This window comes from Passer montanus, unplaced genomic scaffold (genome assembly GCF_014805655.1).
Source record: "Passer montanus isolate IOZ18808 unplaced genomic scaffold, ASM1480565v1 scaffold38, whole genome shotgun sequence".
NCBI lineage: Eukaryota > Metazoa > Chordata > Aves > Passeriformes > Passeridae > Passer > Passer montanus.
The window spans coordinates 7,438,400-7,459,268 of record NW_024368596.1 but is presented as its reverse complement, the minus strand read 5'-3'; the positions used below and the strand labels follow the sequence as shown (position 1 = coordinate 7,459,268).

The window sequence follows — 20,869 nt, the reverse complement described above, 5'->3', positions numbered from 1 at the left end:
CGATATGCACTGCATAACGATGAAAAACCATCTGGTGCTTGGATCTAGCTTCCTTCCATGTAACCAAAGCCCTTTTATCATCTCAATCGATTATGAAATTATCTCAGACCAGTTCCTGGCAGACAGGTACCCACACAGGAGAACCAGCTCCAGCCAAGATAAAATAAAATCAGAGACCGCACAGACCACACTGCCCTTTCTGAGGAGAAACAGGCCTTTAGGTCCATTGCTGGCTACACCAGAACAAAACAGGATAAGAACAGATAGGAACTCAAAGCTGCCTTAGAATTTTATGACTATATTGTTTATTAATTTTACTGCTAAATCATTCTGGTTTGCAATTTGCACTTGATATTTCCTGCACTTTCTCAGCGTACTTCAGCCTACAGGGCTTGTCATAAAAAAAACCTTGGAGAGCTTTTCATTTCAAGCTGAAGAAAAGGATGAAAAGTTAAATCACTTACTGTTGCATTCCCATTGGCTGCAAATTGATTTTATTTACTGAAACATGCTTGCATTGCAAAAACCACTCAACACACACAGTAAATAAGTCAGTACATGTAAGTCTAATGTAACAGAGTAGTTACCCAGCCCTTTGAAATAGACTGGAGTAATAAACACCTAAATACAAATTGAGTTGAATGCTTATTTTTCTCTTGCTTAGAAAAGGTCAATCGATGCTATCAAAGACAAAAAATAGCTTGGTTGGTGCTGATGAAAATTAAGAACATATTTTCCATGCTGCTCCATGATATCAAAGACAAACAAGGTACTTCACACACCCAGAATATTCTTGTATGTCCTTTCAACTTAAAAATTGCAAGGCACAGAGCAAACATTGGTAAGTTATTAGCTCCAGTCTTCTGGTGAACTTCATAAGAGCAACATCAGAGCCTGAAGCAATACTACTACTGTCAGATCTCATAAGCTAAACAGGGTCAGGCCAAACAGGCTCTTGAATAAGGCACCTTTGAGAATCACATCACTGCAGCAAGAAATAATGCTGACAATTCAGTAGTGAGCACTATTCCTTCCACAGCAGAACTTTTCATCTCAGATGCACAGCTACAAGTGCCAAGCAGCACAAACCAGTTATGAAAGGCATCAACATTGTGCTGTGAAAATATTATCCTGATCTCCAGCTCAAGTTATAGCAGAGCTTTTCACCTATTAAAATTTCTCCAGTCATTTCAAAGGAACAAGACAGTCATTGCTTCTGGTTCTCAAGCTTTTCTTATGAGACAAAATATTAGGCAAAATTTGCAGTTTCTCTGGGTGGGAAAGCTGCATTTTCAGTGTACAAGGCAATCTGCTCACTCATGTGTATCTATTTTACCATTAGCAAAATGGTTTCAGGGGCAGTGTGAAATTTTGTGCCTGTGCATCTATCTACTTATCTATTATTAATAAAGAAGAAAGAGCATCCAGCCTACACTTTCATGAAGAAGGAAATCTCCTCTAACACAGAAAATGAAAACATACAAGTTTCTTTCAGTGTGTGTGCTTTACCTCACTGTTGTGGGCAAAACCCCCACAATCCTATCATTTATACTAAGTCACGTCCTAAGTACTGAAAGCACAATACACTTAGAGAATGTGGCTCAGAAGCTCCTGGACTGAGCAGCAGTTTTTAAAGTGGGAGCTCATATCTGACATTTACAGTATATAGTCAGTGATTCAGCGAGCTGCAGTTGCTGTGCACAAAGACAGATCATTGGAGAAATGAGCAACCCATAACATGTGTGGAAGCCTTGGCTGTCCACATCAATAAATTAGACAATACCAAATAATCAATGCTACAAACTGCAAACTGCTGATTTAAGGTGGAAGGAAAAAACCACCATGTTCAAGAACATGACAGGGAACTAGGGGGCAACATAGGTCAATAAAAACTAATGCTATTTGCCATTCTAATTACTTTGCATGTTCATGAGCCAGGAAGGCAGGCTGTGGAGCTGTAAGTAAAGCGCCAAGAGTACTGACACTATATATAATTCATAGACTGCAGCATATTGCTACATTTCTCACTGCCCTTAGAACTTGCAGTTTCTCCAGGAGATATGGAGGTAATACTTAATGTTTATCTTCCAAACTCATTTTTTATTAGGCCTGTATTAACAGGTCACTCTGGTGAATGGAAAAATCATCAATCTGGATCATTTGAGGGACTGAAAACGAAGGAGCTTTTATCCATGTGGATGTATTTTATTGTCACTTCAACAATGACAGCTCACACAGCAACCACGAATGGGCACAGGCATCCCTCAGACACTGTCCAGATCCTCAGCTTACAGACTCTGGCAAGGTGCTCCTGAAACCAGAAGAGCTGGTCCAACTTATCAGGACCTTGCTGGGTGTCACGTGAAAAAGAGATGTTAAAAGACAGACCAGGACTGGCACTTCTTCCAGGTGAATGGGCACCTCATTGTACTGATACCATACTCTGGACTGAATTTTCCTGTTGACGCTTTGTAGACACAGAAGTTGCTGCAGATTTATAACAGGATTTTTGCAAGGTTGAACAAGAAATCCTCTGAAAAAGGCAGAGAAATTGCTCCATTTCCCAAATGGGGTCAAAAGCAAATCTACACATTTCTCTTGATGGACCATACTGGGCTTTGCCTGAGGTAGTTAGAAAAACTAAAGTCAGTACAGAAATCAGTTGCAATTAAGTCTGCTTTGACCACAGAAACATGCTTAGCTATCTACAGGAGTTAATAGGATGCCAGACATGTAACAAATCAGAATTGAAATTAAAGTTTTAAGATAAATACTTTACTGTATTACAGAAAGCTAATATTTACAAAACAAAGACCTTGGTAAAAATTAATACAAATCACATAAAATATATCAAAAGAAAACTCTAATTGTTGGCACTTCCTATATGTAGCTTTAAATAGATAGTTATTTTGGCAATGGTTTGAGAACCCAGCTGTGAAATTCATTTCCTGGTCTTTAAGTACTGTATTTGTCAGCACTTAACCCATTTCTGCCTTGCTGTCTCTCACAGAAAGGAAGGTTTCCTTTAGAAAATAAAAATACTAGAAGATGCAATGCATCATTTATAAGAAAGTGCAGCAGAGGAAATGCTAAGAACAGTATCTCCTACCACAGATCTTTTAAAGCTTGGGACTCTCTGTAAAAACTTAATTTGGGTAGGCTTTTTGCTGTCCCTTGCATTTAATGAAAAAGTGATTCCCTGACTGTGTCAAGATATTGCAAAGAGATGAAATCTTGCTATGGAAATGTGTAATTTATATGAGCAAGTAAATATTACTTGAAATATGACGTGTCAATATTAGAAGTGAACAGGAAGGATTTTCTGTTCCCAAACCATCTGCAGTCTCCCTCCCAGAAGTAAAAACTTATGCAGATTTAACTTGTTCATTTTAAGATTTCATCTCCAAATTAACAGTTATCTAATTTTCACAGTTTTAGAACTGCAGTCACAAACAAGCTGCTTTTTTCTTTGTCCACTGTTTTGTAAATATCTTCTCCTGAACAATTGGTTTCTCCAGGTTCTTTTAATTTATTATCTTTTGGACTCAAATACTGGTAAAAGTTCTGTTATGGAAAACATGTTTTCCAGGAGGAAGGAAAGCCTTTCTGCATCTACCACTATAAATGCAGTCCATTAGTCAATGGAATGTACTAACACTATGAACTAAAAAAGAAACTGAAAATATTACCAGTTTTTATCCCCTTTCACTGCTTACATTACATTTGAGGAAAATCTGAAAATGCACACTTTATTTTGAGCTCAGCAGCCCCGGCTGGTTAATCATGGTATCTTTCTTTGTGACACTATTTGGGTAGTGACACCTAAAGCCACCATGGCACACAGGCAGGTGCCAGGAGAGCCACAGTGGGAGCCCCCTTCTCCCTGCTTTCTCCCAGGCCAAGCTGTGAGATCCAGCCTCATAACAGCCAAGGAAATGGAGTGCAAACATCCATCACTCCTTGCTCCAGGAGCTTTCTGCACTGGGATTTGCTGTCTACATTACAAAGTATGGGAGGGAGTTCTGACTTATGGGTAAAATTGCCTGTTAAGAAAAAAAATGAGTTCTAAAGTAAGAAGTGCCAATATTCCAGTGTTCCCTGCATGTACTCCAGCAGGAGTTGGGATTTCAGCTGGAAACAGCACATGTCCTGCCAAAGGGGAGCTCTGGTTGGAACACTTGCCTGGGATACAAGAGGGGACAGGCATCCCAGGCCATATGTCAGAAGTGACAGGACTGCCAGGCACTGGGAGTGAGCTGCACTTTGTTCATAGCAGGCAAAGAAAGGCCAAAGCTGCCAAGCCAGGAGAGGAGGGAAAGAATAAAAAGTATGTCCCTACAGCTGCTGACAGCTTCAATATCACTTTAGAATTCTGGTGAACACTAAACAGGGGAAATGTTTCTTTAGGAGATGTGGAGCTAAACAGATAGAGCTCTCACGAAGGAGCATCTGCTTCCAGAAAAAGGGAGACAGCTCCAAGTACAGCAAACACTTCCCATGCCCACGAGCAGTGGCGATGCAAGGCAGTGAGGAGCAGCAAGCCCTGAAGGCCAGACCAGCCACCGCCATCCGCACGTCACCATGTTTTACCTTGGAGTGCTTTTCAGGCTGCTTCATCAGGAAAATTCACAGGCTGCTTTAGGCTTTCCTTGAAATGTTTTCTGCTTTATTTGAGACAACAGACTCCCTGACCCATGCTTGAAAATACAAACAAATAAGGGAGAGGGGAGCTAACAGCTCTCATAAGAGCTGCTGGCCAAAATCAACAATAAAACACCATTGCACTTCAAGCAACTCTCAGATCCCAGGGATTAGGCGAGATATTGAGTGCTGACAGGAACCAGAGCCTGCATTTGCAGAAAATTTGGTATTTTACAAGAAATTTACTGCAAAACATCAATTAAAAAAAAATTAACAGAAACATTCAAAACTTCCCATTTCATAAATGCTGAAAAAATTCAGTAATATATATTAGTAGCTATATGTGTTATCAAAATTTGACTTGTTACAGCCACAAGACAAAATGAAATATATAGGCTTACAACAAAGAAGTAATTTGACATAACAAAATCAGAAATATGAAGTGTTGCAATATGACCTTTGCTGTTAAAATTACATAAATCAAAATTAATGTTATTTTCACAGAGTGCTCTAATTGATGTTACTGCCTTATTTGATGATAAAAAGGTGCTAATATTAGCTATTTCATCCCATCTCCAAAGCAAAGGCTCTGGAGCTCAAAAACTAAAGCAACAATGGGAGAATGGGAGCATGTCCAGCCTCCATCAGGATCTGGAGAGGCTCTGCCTTCTCTGCAGAGTGCAGTGCCAGGCAGAGAGGTCAGAGTTAGTTTGGATACCCAAAGCCATGCAAACATGTTAACTGGCTCTGCTGGAAAAGCTCCCTCACAGCCAGCTGAGGAACCCCTGCACACCCGAGCCCAGCCATGTCCAAGCACAGGACCTGTCCCTGCACAAAACTGCTGGGGATGTTCAGTTCAGCCTCTGCTCCTCAGCCACCTGCTTTTTTAACCTGAGTCTTATGCTGGCCCTGCTTTTATTTACATTTACAAATCATATTTGGAGCTCAGTGACCTTTCAGAGCTAAACTGGATTTCTGGATAAGTAACTACTCAAGCAACACTGAACCATTTCATAAATTCATTGCACATTACTAAACTGTTTATGTCAAAACACAATGCCGTTGGGAGGGAATCACAATTACATGTTTTCAGATTTTTAAGCAAACACCAACTCTTATATTTGACACCATTAAAGTAAATCCCTTATAACAGTCTCAATTCCAAAGGACTTGGAAAGACTTCCATGTTTCAGCTCAGTTTAAATAAGCTTTTAATTTATCTTAAACACGTTTTGATGTGGTTGTTCTGGAAATTGTCAGCAGCCAAAAATGCTGTCAGTCAACACATCATTTGTATGACTTTGGTGACAATACTTTATTCACCATAAACTGATTAGGCCTAGAGAGATTACTGTATAAATTTGATTTTGATCAGCACCCAGTAAATCCTGCCAATCTGTCTCTAGCCTCAACTTCTAATAATGTAAAGCAGCATATCCAATTCACAGAGGACTAAAAATGGGCAGAAAAGCAACTACTACCAAAAGGTGGACACACTTTTAGCTCATATCCTCACTTCTTTTGTGGTAGCTTCTCTCTCTATGGCATTAGAGCTGCTGGAAAATCCAACTAATTGTCCGCTCTTCTAAATCCAATTCATCCCCTTGGTTTAACAATAGCAAATGACCACCAATTACTTTTGCTAATAAAGGGGTCCCAAAACCACAAACAAAATCTAGCAACAGCAGCAGGTGTAATTTGAAAAGTGAGAGATGTAATGAGACTTGAAAGAATTTAATTGAAAAACTATGATCAAAGAGTGAATTCGGGCAGAATCATTCAACTCAAGTAGCCATGTGGAATAATTTGTCATTTACGATGGTCAAAACAGATATTGCTGCATAAATGACTTTTAGGAACAGCTAGGCATTTTAGCAGCCTGTGAAGAATATGCCAGAGTAGAGGATGAAGGAAACTTGAAGGACACAGCTCCTGGACAGAGTGGTCCAGTAACTCCTGCATGTCGCTCCAATCCATCACCAGCAGTTTATGAAGTTGGTCAGACGGCCACCTTCTGCTCTCAACTGGAAAATAATTCACCAGTACAAGCTCACAAATCACCTCTTTCCACAGGCAGCAGAAAGAACAAGGCAACTTCTCCCACTAGCACAGCTGTCCCTGAAGAGACACATCCTGCAAACAGCCTCATCTGCCAGGAGGCACCTGGGCCACGCCCTGAGAGCAGGTCTTGCTCTCTCCTCAGAGGCATCACCCTTTCCCAAAGCTCCAAGATGTGTCTCCTTGCATTTTCTTCTCAGCCTGTGCCCTTACAGACCAGTGCTCCAAAGCAAAAAGAGTGCTGAAGGAGCAGATAAACACAGCAGGTGTTTTTCACAATAGCACCTTTTCACCCTCAAAGCTATTGAAATACTGCTGTGCATCAAGACAGGGTAAACTTGTTGGTAGGGCTGGGGAAAACAGGAAGATGAAAAAATTGCCTTTCAAAACCAACATTGCATTCTAAGTTTTGGGGTTTTTTTTCTTTTAATCTGGATAGTGTGTAACTGTTCTTTAATAAATGTTGGCATTTACAATTCTCATTGAAATGCTTTTGATTGTTAATATTCCTAAATATCTGTAATTTTAATAAATTCTAATAATGTAGGTTATCTGTAACTTTATATTAGTGCATTCAGTTTTTTCTAAATGGGTGCACTCTGATTTATTATCTAATTAAAAACTGAGTTTCTGTTACATTTTTACACTTTAGAACCCTAGATCACAGTTTATAATTTCACTTGTTTGTCACTCTAAAGCTACCAAGAAGCAAAGTGAAATGGTATCAATATATTTTTTTTACACAGACTGAAGGGTTACACGTTATTTGCTAAGAGATAACACTGTTGTCATGTTTCTTCAGCAAAAAAGGCTGACAAGACTTGTTTCACATCTGTCTGCATAATATAACAAACCCATGAAGAACTAGTGATGAAAAATATGGTTTGTTGACAATCTATTATTGTTAAATGCACCCAAACACCAAGATTTAGGCACTGCTCATTAGTGCTGTATTGTAGCTCAGGATTTTTTCCCCATAAATACTTTGTGTCAAAATATTTTTCAAATAAATTCTAGGCTGCAAGCCTTTCCCTTAGAACCCCAAAGAGCTACAGCCTCTGAAGCCCTTTATCAACTGAATGACACCCAGCTGTTCATTACCCATCACAGCCAGACAATGACACTGCCATCCCTGTGTCCAGCTGCCCCTTCCTGCAAATGCCATCCGACCTGTTTGCTTTCTGCTCTGCTCACCTACCAATACCACTCAGGTCCCTCTGTGTCTCTTCCCCTGGCCAGCCTTCACACACTGATAGCTTTCAGTTTCCATCTAAGACTGTTTAGAATTCTTTCTTACAAATTATTTCATAGTTGCTCATATCATGACTTAGTCACATAAGAAAGGGAGGAGGAACTCCCCTCCTACCTCTAACTGGCCCACTGAGATCTTCCAGTTGGGTCTGCAAAGGCCAGCAGGCAAGACAGGATCCAAGGAAAGCACGCTGTCCTCGCAGCTCCCTGCCACAGGCACAGCCACTGAAACAACTGTGCTGACACTCTGGCACAGGAAATTAAGGCAACACCTCCTAATAGCTCTAATGACATCACTGGACTTTGCTGGATAACTAAATAATAAGAGCAAGGTTGTGTCCCCAGTTGAAAGTCTCTACTTGAAATAAATCCTGAGGCAGCACTGATGTAAACACCAAACAGGCAGACACCCTTCACTCGGCCCACAGCTGCTCTCTGGTCTGCTGTTAACTTGGAGCAGGCTGCCTTCTGGGAATCACATCTTCAGCAGAGCTGCTGATTTGTCTGGGATCTCGTTAACTATTCTGATTATTTTTACCAAGAGCAAGTTAAAATGGTGCATCTGGCTCCTGCACCTTGGAATTTTCCTAAAGTTTTGATGTGACTTCTGTTATGACAGCACTGCATTTATTCTGCTTTCAAGTTTCACTTTTTAGATGCCCGTTCTGCATTTAGCTATGAACAGCAAATATTTCATATTGCTACTTACATAACTACTAGCATCTTCACAAAGGATTAAAAACCTCATGTACCATATTTGATGTGAGTTCAAAGAAGAAAAGAAACTTGTCTTACAATCAAGAGATAAATAACTTCATCCACCTAACCGGTGTATTTTGTACTGTGTATTTCAGCAAATGCCTGAAAAAACTACAGGGAATCTAAGCCTCTCTCCATGGCAGTGCATCTCTCCTTGCTCAAGGGAGATATGGAGTTACCCATTTCACTTTCAGAATAACTCTTCAATAACAATTTCAGGTTACCATGGCTTCTAGCAGTGCCCAACAGAGTCTTTCTGTTCAAAATCTTTATGTTACAGGAACTCAGACACTTGCCAATAAATGCCAATTCAGACATGGTAATAAGTACCAGTAATAGAAACAGCATCACAAAGCTCCTTCAGAGGAAAACAGCAGGCAAGATCCTTTTCTTCACATCTGTGCTGCAGGCTAGCAGAGACAATTCTATCCCAGCCTTCAGCAGTATTTGCTAACAGGGATTTTAAAGACCAGCAGGTTCAGAAGTCAGAGCTCTGGTTCTCCCTCTAGCTTCTCCTGGTACAAAATTTTGATGAGAACTCATTTTCAGACAGATGAAAAATGAGGCCCAGTGCAACACCAATTCCATTACAAGAAGGACCTGGACATACTGAGATGAGTCCTGAAGGACCACAACATTTATTCACATTTATTCAACCAAGACCCTGAGGATGTCATGTACCTGCTCCCAGCCTGTGATCTGACCTCAGGACCTCCACCCTGGCTTGGACAGCCACACAATTCAAGCAATCCTTTGCTGTTTGTTGTACAAGTTTTCTTTGACCTGTCCCCCACAAAGATCTAAACCTACACAGACGTAAAATTCACCAACTGAAACAAAACAAAAACAGGAGAAACAAACTGGCTCATTCAAACTGTCATTTGCAGCTCTTATACACATTTTCAGGTTTTCATTTACATAAACTTACTAGCCAATTTCACATATCTAGAGAGATTCAACCAGCAAACACACAGCATCAGATATGTCTCCCAAACATTTCCATCTGGAATAGGTGTTTACAAACATATGTGCTTTTATAAACTAAACAAAATTTAATGCAACACGAATTCACACCAAATTAAAAGAGGAAGAATCTTCTCCTTGTCAAGCATTTTGCAAAAAGGAGAACACTTACATATTTCATACTTACATTTTAATAATACAGATAATAAACTTTTTAATAGGAGAAGAAACTGTAATAAATACTATATTTAGTTTAGGACAAATTCCTTAAATTGTGAAGTATAAATACACCACAGTGTTTAAATAATGAAGAGAACACATGACTTCTAGCAAGGTCATGATGAGAGGGAGAGCATAGAATATCCGTCATGAGGAACTGAGTTAAATGCATCTCATTTTCACTTTGTCAAATTTAGTTCACATTCTGGTTGAAGACTAGAATGCTACTTAGGGTAGCAACTACCCACAAAGCAGGTATTATATCTTCATGCATTATATCTTCTTTCATATCTCAGGTCTAGGATCAGGTAGCTCAAATCACTACTTTAGAGCTCTGCCCATGGCCAAAAATGGACAATGAAGTGTCACAAGACATAGGGCACACAAGGAAAAGAACTCACTGAAAACGAGGAATAATGATAAGAATAAAAAATCAGATTCCATTCAAAATAAAGGGAAGACTTCTTTTCAAAAACATATTAGAAACATCATACGGAATAATTCAGTTTGATATAAGAAAGAGGAATTCTACCAGTCACTGCTTTGAGTAGGGCCCTATTTTAATCAGTATGTGGGGAAGATACCTAACCATTTGTTTTTATGGTGTTGTGTGAAAGGCTGAAGAAAACCTCAACTGTTTCCAGGCACTTGCAAAGTTCCACAGACACAGAAGGCAAAAATACTAATTATAGTTGTCATACTGTACAATGAGATGAAAAGGGAGCAAGAATATACCAGTAGACAATACTTATTTTAGCTGTTCATTTTTGATACCTGGCAAAAATAGACAGAAAAATACTGTTGTCTGGTAAATACTCCATGGAGTCAGAACCATAGAGTGTATCACCTCGTGACAAGCAGGTTACTTTGTTTTGACAATCCAATATTGCTAACTTCATTCTTAGAATAGGTTGTGCCATACTCTTCACTAAATACAATCCCTAGACTAGAAAAGCTGATCAGCATAAATTAAAGGAAAGCTTAAAAATATGGAGCATTTCCAGGTTTTGTACAGAGCAAAAGGTAGAAATGCTCTTCTGTGGAATTTTAGAAGATCTTGATATAGATTTCCCTGAGTCTGGGACAGCTCAGCTACTGGGACTTGCTTTGGACTTATTTCTGTCAAACAGATTCACTGACAGATTTCACTGACATGTGAATACCATTTTTTCTTATTTGAAAGCTTTATTTTTTCTTTTCCTATTGGCAAAGAAAAAAGATTCTTACCAGTAACCTTGAATTCAACCGTCCTTCGTATAAGCTTGCCTTCAAACTTTAGTTCACAGGTATAATTTCCTCCATCTTCTTCCTGGACCTCTTGAATTAAGAGAGTATTTCCCTTCTGAATTACAACACTTCTCCACATTTTTGGCTTACATTCCTGCAGGAAAAAATCCAGTGCCAAAATTACTGGGCTTGTACAACATAAGACAGTGCTGCCTGATCAGATTTTCAGTATTATACATAAGGAAACAACCACCTAGATATATTTTGCAATTAAAGTTCAAATATCATTTCAGAAAGCAGAGAGATCTGAAACTGGAATTAATTTGAAGACTGAAATTTAACAGAAATGTTTTTAAGGTTCAGTTATTCCTACTGTATCACATGGGCTGTGTTTAATACATGGTGCCCTCAAGCAGTGGTTAAGTATTTTCTTTTTCTTCTTAAAAACTGCCAAGACCTCTCCTTTAGGATGGACCATTAGAATACATCTCTATTTGAAGGGAGTAAGGGCAACATCTGTTAAGAGTTAGCCTGAAGGCAAATCTTATACATAGTCCCAGGCCAGAACCATTTACCAATAGAAGAAAACAGGAAGAGCAGCAGTTTTTTGAGAGAATTCAGAAGCCTGGTTTCCTTACAGCCTTATTTCTCATCACTGGCTTCTCCAGCACCTGATGAGCTTTGATTCAGTCTTTTCCCATCACCTGGCACTTTGCAACATCACCCCCCCATGCACCCTGTGATGCAGGACATGGCACTGACAGCCTGCAACTCTCACAGACTTCACCCACACAGTCCTTAGCTGTTGTTTGGCAGATTTAGGTTCATTGCTACAAACTGTGGTTCTACTGGAACCACGTTTGAGTCCTTCTGGATAAGGTGTGATACAGTGCATGAAGAGGCTCTCCCTTTCCTTAACATACTGGATCCTTGCAGGCAGATCAGTCACTTTCCTTGTGAGCAGCACTCATGATTGAATTATTCTTGGAATGCTCTGAACTAAAAGCACAGTCCAAATCTAGTCATTGTCTCTTGAAAATAACACCTTAAGATTATGTATTTATTGCCTCTAAATACCTTTAACATCAAGCCTGTCCTCACTGCAACAAAACCATACTTTTCAAGTTCTCTAAAGCACTCAGTAGTCCCAGCAGCTCCAGAGGCTCTGGCTAATCCTGTACCCAGGAAACACAATGCAAAATAGGGCCTGAGTACCCTCAATGCCTCTCTACTCCCTCTCTCAAGGTGGCAGCTTGGAATAAACTCTCAGACTGCTGCAGTCTCCCATCAGTTACATCAGGCTCAGCAACTTCAGAGACTGGTGACATGCCCACACCTATGCCCCATTTTCTGCTCGTCTGCAACAGCAGTGTCAGAAACACAGAAAACAAAATAGAACAAAGCTTTCTCTTAAGAAAACAACCAAACAAGAAAATACGTCAACATGCAAATATATTGTACCACAGTAAGAGATCAGCACGACACAAACATAAATTTTTCATGGACTCCATATGCATTCCAAATCCATGTCAGATTCTAAATTCAAGGACCACGACACAGAAATAAAAAGACAGGACTGAGAGCTTCTGGCCTTGCACTTGAAAAGGGAGCACTAAAGAATTCTCCCTGTCCCTAGGAGGCCAAATTCAGTCACAATATAATCAGATTTCAGATCTGGAAGCTGTGCAACACTACTGCAGGTACCAGAGTGATCAGCACATCCCTCTGTTTCCAAAGAACAGTTGTAAGGGAAGCATCATCCTGTCTTGTAAGTGAACTTCAGTTAACACTGGTGATAGAGAATGACCAGAACCCAGATCCCATCTACTGTGCTGAGACTCACTCAGGAGACAAATCTGAGCCAGGAAATGCCATTAAATCATTTTTGATGTGAGTCTGAGATTTTGGATCTATTGAAAGGTACATCAATGACCTACTCCGTGTAACTAAATCTGGGCAAAGAATACGATTCTGTCCTATTCAATCCTAATTTAGCAGGAATACAATTCCCAGAACACACAAAGTAAGCATATTTCAGATATGCACCCTTTAGTGCAGCACTGAAATAACCTGTGTTACCAGTTTTACATTCGCTACTTTATTTTTAAAATCATGGGAAGAAAGAGATGGAAGATACATTTTTACATGCTTTATATTTTTATATAAAGCATATAAAAGTTTGCAATAAGAAGGATGATACTACAGGAGTAGAAGAAAGATTTACTACTACAAAGAGTAATAATTTAGCAAAAACAGTGTTTGTGCTATTGTGGTTTTACAAAGAGGAGTTGTTTTGGTGGAATTGTACCACTAATTTCCTTATTATTTCTTTTTGTATCTTCTTGAAACACTTCCTATTAAAGATTATTTATAAGCCTTTCCTTCCCAAATTTCAGCTAATTATTTTTTATTCTGCTGACTATGCAGGCTTTACAAAAGTATATTGAAAATGCTTCTTTATATATTTAATACACAAAACTAAAAGCAAAAAAAGGGGAGAAGCTGGAAAATGGCTGAGAAACAAAATTCTTACTGGTTTTTATATTCTGAAAACAATCTAGATTTCACTGTTGGAGGTCTGCTAACTTCCCTAAAAGGGTAAGTGCTCAATTGTATGACTCATTTAATGGAATCACCGAATAGTTTAGGTTGCAAGGGACCTTACAGATCATCTCTTTCCAACTCCCCTGCATGAGCAGGGACAGATTCCAGTATACCTGGCTGCTACAAGCCCCATCCAGCTGGGGTTGAACCCTTCCAGGGATGGGGAGTGCACAGCTTCTCTGGGCAACCTGTGCCAGTGCCTCACCACTCTCACAGGAAAAAAATGAATATCTAATCTAAACCTACCCTCCTTCAGTCCAAGGCCACTCCCTCCTGTCCTTTCACTACATGCCCTTATGGGAAGACCCTCTCCAATCATCTTCTAAGCCCCCTCCAGGTACTGGAAGGTGCTCTAAGTTCCCCCCAAAGGCTTTAATCAATTAATTGCTCTTTTCTGCTTTTGCAGTATCTACCTGCTAGAAGAATCTGCAAGTTTCTTTTTCTAGACTATTTACTTTCCTTAGACATTTGAAATGTTTGAATCACCCAGTAAATAAGGTGTACACTATTATGTTTCATTTTGTGTTGAAATCTAAGTGGCAGTACCTCAAAAGTCTATTTTTCTGGGTAGTTAACAACTACCTGTCCTTTACCTGACATTTTGATTGTTCTCTTAGCTCTCCTTTCAACCCAGTAGTAGAAAAGACATGATGGAAATGGATTAAGACTCCACACTCAAGATGTAATATACCTTTTCCCTCTGCCAGCTGATTTTTCATGAAACTGCTCTTACTTTTAAATCCCATTCATTCAGTCATGCCTTGACACATACATTCACTTAAAACAAAATCCCACACATCTTGTCAAAACAGTTCTAATAGGCATAACTGAGCTGAGCATATATCAATGGCATTAATTGGGGAAACCTTTAAAAATAAATATTTAACGCAGTGTAATTCTAGCCAGAAGTGAAGTTCATACAGTTAAAACAAATCCTCACAGCAAATGCTATATTATGTCCCGGGTGTGCACGTGGAATTCTATTCAAGCATAATTAAGAGCATGTTTAAATTATAGTTAAGTCCCAGTAAATTGATGCAATTACTAGCTCAGATTCATTAATCCCTCAACATAGAGAAGCCTTTTGGAAGGCAGAGGAGGTTCTGCAAACAGTGAGCAGGCATCATCACTGTCCTCTCTCATGGTATTTCATAGGTCACAAGTCCAAACTCCATGACTACCAGTGAACTGGCAGGTTCTCATGAACACAAGAATTTCTCTTTTCAGAAGAAGGAATAAAGAAGGAAATCTCAAAGACTTCCTCATATTTATTTATCTAGGTCTAGGTAACAAAGATATTTCTCTAAAAGCCAAACTGATAACTCATAATTGTTCATTATAGAGAAGAAGGTGTGTGTAGTAGATAATCTCACTCATGTCTCTTTTCCCTGTCAAGACAGACTAAAGGTTGTCAACTGCAATTGTCTCACTGTTATCATGCAATGACATAAAGTCTGTTCAGTTTCACCTCGGTGATGATTTGTCAGTCAGCTGCCACACTCCAGCGTGTGTGTGACACCCAGACAACACGGGTGGGATTCTGGAACAGACCCTGCCACTCCCTGTCGTGGTCAGTACAAAGCATCACTGGTGTGGGGCTGCACACACATCTTCTTTAGACTCATTTCTGCCCCACGACAGCTGAACATCATTTCTGCCAGACTATTTTTCAGTGTGCTTTTGCAAAAAATTGAGATCTTCAGTGTTCAGTAATACTAAGGCAGAGAGGGCAAGAAGCAGCTTCTCTTCAGTATCCTCTCTGCTCTGAGATTTCAGACTTCATGTGCAGAGCCAGGAATTGCAATCAATGATCCCTGTGAGCTCCTTCCAACACAGGATATTCTATGATTAACTCAATACATCTAATTGACATATGAACAGCACTGAAGATATCAACCCATATGCTGAGAGAAAGAGCTTCAACTGTTGAAAGAAAAACTTTCTTCACACTAACAGTGGATTATGGCACACATTTTGTTACTATAAGACATAACGTATGAGATTTCTGTAAAAAACCAAATAATGACAACTTTTACAGTTGCTCTTTTCAGCTGCAACCTGCTAAGGAGAAAAAAAGTCTGCTAGTCTGCCCATATTACTTATTTCATGCAAAATAATTATCTTTAAATAATGTTATTAAGGTTGGGAAATCAAGGACTCCAAATTTAGATTTCAACTAGTTTGTATATTTCTGTCTGTATTACCTGAACCAAGCTTATCCCAAACTCCTACAATCCAAACTCTATTTTCCACAGATTCCACTGAACTGTTCCTGTTCCCCAACTATTTCTGGTTCCTTCTGACTCTCAGCTCTTTATTCCTCTCTACTGTTTCTTGCATCATTAGTTGAGGGCATTAGCCCTCAATTAATACCTAAGGGCTTTTCAAATATCAGACTGACCCCAGTCAAGACAACAGGAAAAATTTGCCAGACCTTGCTGTGGTCTCATTATCTGATATTTTCCAGCCAACCCATATTTGACTCATTCTCCTGCTTTCTTGGGGAGCTACAGAAACACATCACCAATACATCTGCTGATGAAAATGGTGTATGATACTTGACAGTCCTTGGAGAAGGTGCAGGCAGAGTTACCAGGAAAGTAGTAAAAGTATCTAACTGACCTCAGTTAAAAAGAACTGACTTTATCACAGTTACTCAATGAACTTCAGCAGACTTCTGTGCAGACTCCAGGAGACACTGGTAAAATTTACAAGTCCTGGTGAAATTAGCTAATGGACTCCATAAAAATTAATTGGCAGCACAAGTGGAGCTGGCGGTGCTGGTACACCTTTGGCTCCATTGCAGGTGCCTCTCTTTGTTTCTACTCCAGCGTTGTGCAGGGAGACACCACACCCAGGTACAAACTGGTACAGAGGCACTGTGGTTTGGGGATGTGGTACTGCTGATAGAGGAGTCCTGGGAGCACTCTCACACAACATCCTCACTGATACTGATTTCTGTTGGACAATGATTATGCTGGGTAGTTTTACCTGCAAAACTGTCATACTGGGAAAACACTCTCCAGACCAGTCACAAACCACTGATGCCTCAGAGAAAGTCAGCTCTAAGCTTCAGATTGAAAACAGTGAAAGTTTTGAACAGTTTCAGCCCAACAGCAATAAGACAGCAATAGTTACCTTGTACCACACAACATCTGGCTCTTGACTGCCTGTTTTGTAATCCTCAATATCAGGACAGGAGATTGTCTTTCTCTTAGTGACTTCTGATTTTTCCAGGTATCTGATCTTGCTGTTGTAGCAAAGCCCAGATTCATTCTCAGCTACCGTCAAGGACATGGACACCTTCATGCAATACGTTGAGTTTCTGCAAGGACAGAAAAATTGTTTCATTTATCCTGCTTTCTTTTCACCACGTTTGTTTCGGCACAGAAAGTTTCTTTGTCAAGCCCTCATTTTCACAAACATTTGAGTGGCACATGCAAATAGTGACAGCCATGCTGTGCGTTTCCTGCACAGAAGAATTACTAGGAAACACGAAGGCTCACTTCTGACTGACTGTGAAGACTATGAAGAACCTTGAAGAAATATTGTTGACAAGTGATCCAACCCAGCACAGCAGCTCTTTCAAGCTTGCATGTCTATGAACACAGGAACCTGTTGGCACTTCAAACGTTGGTCAGGATACACAGTCTCATTTCCTCTGTATCCCCCCCACACTTATCCTCACCTTTGTTCTCTCCCACCTTCAGGAGATTTCACTCCAGCGTGCAGTGCTATATGTTTGAGAAGAAGGGTTATGTGCAGGATGTTAAATTGCATCACACAGGAAGGATTTCTCCCTGAGAAGGAGCCCCTGTACAAAATTCTGCAGCACATGATACTGACCTGGACCAGCTGCCAGCCTCCCACCAGCTGCACCCTTCACTCCCCTCAATGGGATGGGGAGTAGAAAATAAAGTGAAAAAATCTAATGGGTCAAGAAGAAGACAAGGAGACCACTCACCCATTACTGTCACAGAAAAAAACAGACTTCACTTGGAAAATAAGTGTTTTTATATATTTTGAAATATTTTCCTGACACTAAAGATGCTGACTGCTCACTCCCACCAACTAAACCCAGGACAGTGTTTTTAATTTTAAAAAAGTTCAAAATGTTCCATGACAAATCTTCTCCTACATTGCATTCTGCCAAGGGAGCCTGTAGTTGGGGAGAAAATAAAAAGGTCTACAGGGACACTTCACCAGAGCTCGAAGCTTCATGCTAAACAAGTGCTGGCAAAACACTACAAATGGGTTCTTGTCAAAGGTGTGACATGAGCAGGCATTGGCAGACAGAGCCATTTGCAAGGCAAATCAGGAGGCAATCTTCAGAAACATCCCATTTTCAGCATCATTAGTGTTATGCATTCAGCAAAACCACAGACTTTGTCCTTCCTTCTCACTTCTCCTCACAATGCCACCTGTACATCTGTAATAAAACTGGTGGATATTTTGTCCATTCCCTCACCTCTGAGTGAAAAGGCTCACTTTGCACACTGACATGATGTGTTTCAGCTGAGAGTGTATAATAAAGTCTCATTTTCACAAACTGCACAAAACATATTATTTTACCTGAAAGAAAATTTCTCTGGACTGAAAACAATCCATCATTTGGGGTGGGCTTATATAATTTAGGGAAAATAAGTCAACTTTCTCCTAAATTACCTTTTGAAAAGGGTTGCGCTTCTTGTAGGAAGAAAACAAAACATATTTGAGAGTTCTTACAGCACTGAAAATCCACAAAATATGGATACAACCACTCAGTGTAATCAATAGTAATTAATCAGTAATGATTATTTAGCTTTCCTGAATGACTGTAAGTATTACTGAGTGCAAGTGAGGTCACATGTGCTCAGTAATAATGATCCTGGCTAATAAAAAATAATGTCTTTGAATAGTTGTCCATTACTTGGTGTTATTTAATACTGCTGTATTTTCTCCTAACAATCTTGCATTATTTAGATTGCATTTTGAACATTGCTGGAGGCTACTTCTATTTAAAATGCTTCCTGGAACCACAACCTAAAAATGCAGTATGCTTTTCATTAGTTACAATTAGAATTGAGAAGAATTGAGGAAACTAAGTGCCTGGGGAGTACTATCACTTTTGTTCACACTCCATGACCAAGACAATAAATCTATTCAGGCTCATGATGAAGAAAGCCCTCACTACGCCAAAAGCAATAGACTTGAAAGCTTCATGGATGGTTCTTCACCAGCCACTCACATTACTGCTACTGCTGGTAATCCAGAAAAGGCAATTTCTGCAGGAACATCAGTGACTGAAGCAGGAGTGTTCCTTTAATCTAGTCAGCTCTGGAAAACAGTGATATTTCAAGGCATGTGCAAAAGGAATCAGTAGTTGGATCAGCCCTTCTGTTTTTCTCAGTTTTGAAGGAGAAGTCTGGGAGCTGAACTCTGCTAAGTCGTGAGCCATTCCTCGCTGTGCTGGGCAAGCTGTTCCCCAAGGCTGGGCCGTGAGATTTCATCTCAGTTCTCTGAGCAGCTGATGCATCTGTGCAGATTTTTTCTTGGTGTCTTCCCTGCCTTGGGGATTCTGGAGGCATAAAGGGGCTCTCTAAAGTTGACAGCTTGAGGGAGAACTCAGGAGGGGGATCGCAAAGAGGATTGGTACAACTTTGTTTTTACCACCTGGCAAGCAAACAGGAACAGGGTGGGCCTGGCCACACCGGGCACTGATGGGAGCCCACCCCAAGAGTTCTCTCAGGAAGGCCATAGAGCTGCTGTGTTGGGAAAGCATCCAGTTCTTTCTTCCCAATTGTTTTCAGGACCCCTGTGTCCACAAGTGCTCTCCTTCATGACCTGCATTTAAATAGTTTATAGTAAGGGTCTTTTTCCTTTTTTTTTTTTTTTTTTAATTGGTGGAGGTGCATAGATAAACTAGCACAAACCCCATGTTTTTGCTTTTCTTCTTTCAGAAGCTAAACAGATGGCCTATGAATTATTAATAGGAGGATCCACTTTTGTTTTCAGTACATGGTCATGGAGCTTGGTGGGGGAGGTCAGTGCTCCCAGCAGTGTCTGGCTGGCAGGAAAGGTTATATGGCCGTTTTTGATGTGCAAAGGCAGATACAAGAAGAACAAAAGATAACAACAGCAAAGCTACAGGTAACCTGGGCTTTGCTGTCAGAAACAGTGGCCAAGAGGAATGAAAAGCAAGCAGCTTGCAGGTGGGTGAAGAAGATGCTGGAGGGCTTCCAGTGGTGATCTTAGTACTGTGTGAGGCCAGGCAAGAAGAGTTGTATCTAAGTAGCAAATGTTGGAGCCCACAAGAAAATGTCAGGCGACATTTTCCATATACATGTAAAGGAAATACAAACCCATGGGTCTGGAAGTGGGTCTTTCAACAATTTGTCTTCTCTGAAATGTTTCCAAATCATTCATTTTCCATAGGAGTTGATTTCTAGTGGGTTCTAATTCTATAAGAAGTAGTTGTGGTCATATGGGGAACAGGAAGAGGGAAGAAAAGAAAGAACCACTCCACAGTGCAAAGAAGAAAAACTGTCTTGAATTTTCACACTGAAACTAAGATCTGTAATTCTCTGTTCCAAGGGAATAGTTACACACTGGGCCTACTCTCTCAACTGGAAATAGGAAGAAGGGCTTAGCTTTGCCAGAGTTCACAAGGCAGTTTCCTTTGTTCTGGTGGCAAGGCATCTGTAATCCCCAGGCCACCTGGACCTGGCTCTGAACCACAAACTGAAGCCAGCTTCAAACCAAATAGAAAAGCAGAGGGAGAACCAAGGGAGTCTAACAGGTCTAAAAACAAAAGCAAGTAAAACTGTGTATGGCTTGATTGTGAAGCAAGGACAAAAGGAAAAAAGGAAGGATATAAAGAAATGGATAAGGACATTTGAAACTGGTGTTTCAGTCCCTAAATTATTTTTCATCTTGTTTTGGATTCAAGACAATTAATCAGCCCCAAGGCTGAATTCAAATTAAATATTCACAACTTTTGAAAAAAGAACTTTTTTTTTGTTGCATTAGTGTTTCTGCTAAGTGAGGGTGGTTTGTTAAAAGAGTCAAGTAGAAAATTTTTGTCTCTAATATGCTCAGAATCACCCCCAGCCATCCCCATTTATTGATTTTCTTATAAACAGGAAAGGCGGCAGAAATGTCATTGAAT

At 40.0% G+C, this 20,869-nt stretch overlaps 1 protein-coding gene across 7 annotated transcripts in view; it reads right to left on the bottom strand.

Moving 5' to 3' along the window:
- The window catches only part of IL1RAPL2 (interleukin 1 receptor accessory protein like 2), a 339,847-nt gene that overhangs the window by 135,913 nt on the left and 183,065 nt on the right, over positions 1-20,869 (bottom strand). For all 7 annotated transcript variants that reach the window (XM_039717660.1, XM_039717666.1, XM_039717665.1 and 4 more), the window contains 2 exons: positions 16,861-17,047; positions 11,119-11,272 (listed from right to left, as the gene is read on the bottom strand). In XM_039717660.1, the coding sequence (XP_039573594.1) occupies positions 11,119-11,272; positions 16,861-17,047 (341 nt within the window). The remainder of the gene's footprint in view (positions 1-11,118; positions 11,273-16,860; positions 17,048-20,869) is intronic.